The 3,211-nt window shown below is 35.0% G+C and overlaps 1 protein-coding gene across 1 annotated transcript in view; it reads right to left on the bottom strand.

The window, feature by feature from the left end:
* The window catches only part of LOC117115718 (solute carrier family 35 member B1-like), a 9,507-nt gene extending 6,296 nt beyond the window's left edge, over window positions 1-3,211 (bottom strand). The window contains exons 1-3 of the mRNA XM_033259629.1: window positions 2,782-3,211; window positions 2,246-2,340; window positions 532-690 (exon numbers count right to left, since the gene is read on the bottom strand). Coding sequence (XP_033115520.1) covers window positions 532-690; window positions 2,246-2,340; window positions 2,782-3,014 — 487 coding nt within the window. The 5' untranslated portion in view covers window positions 3,015-3,211. The remainder of the gene's footprint in view (window positions 1-531; window positions 691-2,245; window positions 2,341-2,781) is intronic.

Genomic DNA, 3,211 nt, shown 5'->3' with positions numbered 1-3,211 from the left:
GGGAGGGACTGTTTATATTTGGCTAGTAATAGTAAATATTGTATAAAAACTGGTTTAATTTTATAGTGTTTTTAAAGAAAATGTATTTTCTTTAAAAATACTATAAAATTAAACCAGTTTTATAGTGTTTTTAAAGAAAATGTATTTGAAGTCACAAAACTGCATTGTTATTTTTATGCTGTTGAAATAATTGATGCGGCAAAAAAATTTTTTTTTAAATTCCCGCATCAATATTCCTCGAATTTTTGATGCGGGCGGGAGTGATAATCTAATAAATTTTTGTATTTGCCCTTAGCTGACTCTGGCTGATAATATAATAATAATAATAATAATAATAATAATAATATGTCGGTCTTATATAACACTTATATGCATAAATCCTCTAAGCGCTGATGAGTAAAAATGAACTTTCATTGTTCCAATTTTTTTTTTAATGAATTAAAAATGATTGAAAGCTTTATGATGAGGTAATAACATAAAATGTTAATAACATATTTTAAAAAACAGGTGTTAAAGGAGTTATTTTCTCACCTGGAATTGGTTTACATGACTTGCCCAAAACTTGCAATGGGTAACTGACATATTTCAAAGCTGAGTTACTGGCAACCATTGCACCTAAGTATGTGGTTGAACACACAGCATACAGCTTCCATGTTGTTGGGTCTGGTTCAGGCTTAGTAATGGCAATTGCTGTTTGAATTTTGAAGGAAAAAAAAAATAGTATAATTATCTTGCAGAGTGAAGAATCTGCTATGCATTAATAACTAATTACCATAACAGTGTAAAATATTTTGATATTGTAATACTGTTTAATTGACCTTTCTGGAGTGTCAATCAAACTTAACAATCGACCAATCAGAACAGTGCCAGGAATAAGACACGTGTCCAACAAACACACACATTGTCCACAAACACACATGTTTACGCACATTAAGGCTATAGTCTTGTGGGACCTTTGCAACAATATCCAAGGCTTAGCAGAAAGATCTACAGTATGGTGTATACAGTCTAATTTTAAAACATGTACAACATCTATGTTTAATTGTAATATATCATATAAATGCGTATAAACACAATCATCAATGAAATTTAACCAATAGAATCTCGTCAAGAGTGGAAAAAAACAATCAAAATTCACCTGGATATACCCGGGGATTCCCGCGTGCATGAACAGAACGAACATGACATCGCTTTTCAAGGTGGCAGATGCATTTAAACAACTGCCCTGTGATTCAATGGCCTATCCAAAACTACTGTAAGCCTATGTTCCGGTGAAAAAATCAGACATTACTCGAGCATCAAAGGGAAAGGAACACCCAAATTATAGTTATATAGTAGGCATAAGCGCCTAGGCTTTGGTCTTTACCTCGAGCTGGGCCAGCCTTTGCCTAAACTTTCTTTCTTGATGTCGTAGGTTAGCTTTTGCCCAACAACAACCAGTAACCAAACACAGCCACCACAAGGAAGACCGCCCACTTGTAATGCATTATGTAACAAGTTATTTTTACCAGCGAGAGACTCTGTGGAACATGCAAGTCTTCATGCTGTGAATTAAAGATCTGATCAGCCCACTGGGGGGAGGGGGGTCTCTTTAGGGACGGATGTCGGTGTTGCCTTTATTTAGCTGCAGCTGTGGAACACGCAATCTAAACGCTGTGAATTAACGATCTGATCAGCCCAATGGGCGGGTCTCTTTAGAGATGAACCATGGTGTTGTCTATTTTTAACCGCAGTTAGCGAGTTGTTTATTTTTAGCGACAGTAAACAATTTTAAAGAATGGGCTTTGCATTTTCAACTTTACAGTGATCCCAATGTCTGATCTAATCAATTGTAAGTCTGCCAAATTCCGAGCCAATTCCTTTACATTTTGTGAGCATTTTTTTTTTTGCAAAGTTGTTTTTATGCACTTAAAATAAATGATAAAAAAAATAAATAAATTTAAAAAAATAAAAATATTCCCGGATCAATATTTCCAAAAATGTTGACGCAGGTGGGAGTGACAATCTAAAAAATTTTTCTATTACATTAGCTATTTTAAACCTAAGCTAAATTTCATTTCAAACAAATTCCAATCACAACAATAACTAATTGAGATTATTTAATTCAGGCTAATTATTTAATTGTTTATCTTTCAGAAAATTTCATTTCAAACAAATTCCAATTACAACAATAACTAATTGAGATTATTTAATTCAGGCTAATTATTTAATTGTTTATCTTTCAGAAAATGGCTTTAAAACTTACCAGCTTTTGAAAACATGGCATTTACAATGCACTGAAAAAAAACTAAACAAAAAAAGTCTGTAAACCTGTCTCCCTCTCCATATGTACTTCTTGTCCTGAAATCATTAGAACAAAATGAATAATTATTATGGTGCTGAGCTCAAGAAATTATTATACTCTGTGGATTAAACAACATTGTGAATTACTAACGGTGCTGTCGGTCAGCAAAATTTAACAATTACTGTACTAGTATTTCACTTCAAGCTTCTCAGTATACAACATTGGAAATATTTGATGGAAAGCTGATGAACAGCTTATAAAACTTAGATCGAAATTAGTCATTCAGCACTACTGACTGCTAGTCTAGCCTAGGCCTAGTTTCAATGTTCGGATTCCAATGTTCAGGCTAGCCAGTCTCTTCTTAGCTTGCCGTCTTGACTGAGAAAGCGGTTTCAGCTAAACCACAAAACACTGGCGGCGGGCCTAGGATAGGCCTAGGAAAAATCCTCGGCCAAGGCTTAGCAATATCTGAATGGAAACAAGAAAACCCAGCTTACACTTTTTCTTGTACAATTCCATAGTAGAAGTAACATATAAATATGCCAAAAAAGCAGACAATGAGTTTAGTTGAAGAGCCTTGCATGCTGTCGTCGTCTGTCTGAGACCGGCTGTTACTTCGACCGTGTTTTTCACTGATATCAATGCTCGTGTATCCGTGTCCCTTCCGGCTGCCTAGCTCGGGTTCTCTCCTATCGCCGTCTTGGGTGACGGTTATTTGAAGAGCCTTCATTCAAAAAATAGCCAATAATATTAATAATAGTGCATCATGTGTCAAAATAGTTTAAAAACGTGTAAAAACAATCAATCAACAAAATTCTAATACATAATTTGTCCCGACTTCTGCTATGTTGACGTGTAAATTTTTCATTTGCCGTGGACGGGCGCTGGGCAGCAGATAAAAACGACAAGAAGCAACTCGAGCCAACT

Source organism: Anneissia japonica, unplaced genomic scaffold (genome assembly GCF_011630105.1).
Source record: "Anneissia japonica isolate Jap-2015-1 unplaced genomic scaffold, ASM1163010v1 scaffold3262_len730253_cov190, whole genome shotgun sequence".
Lineage (NCBI taxonomy): Eukaryota > Metazoa > Echinodermata > Crinoidea > Comatulida > Comatulidae > Anneissia > Anneissia japonica.
This window is presented reverse-complemented; position numbering and strand designations above follow the sequence as displayed.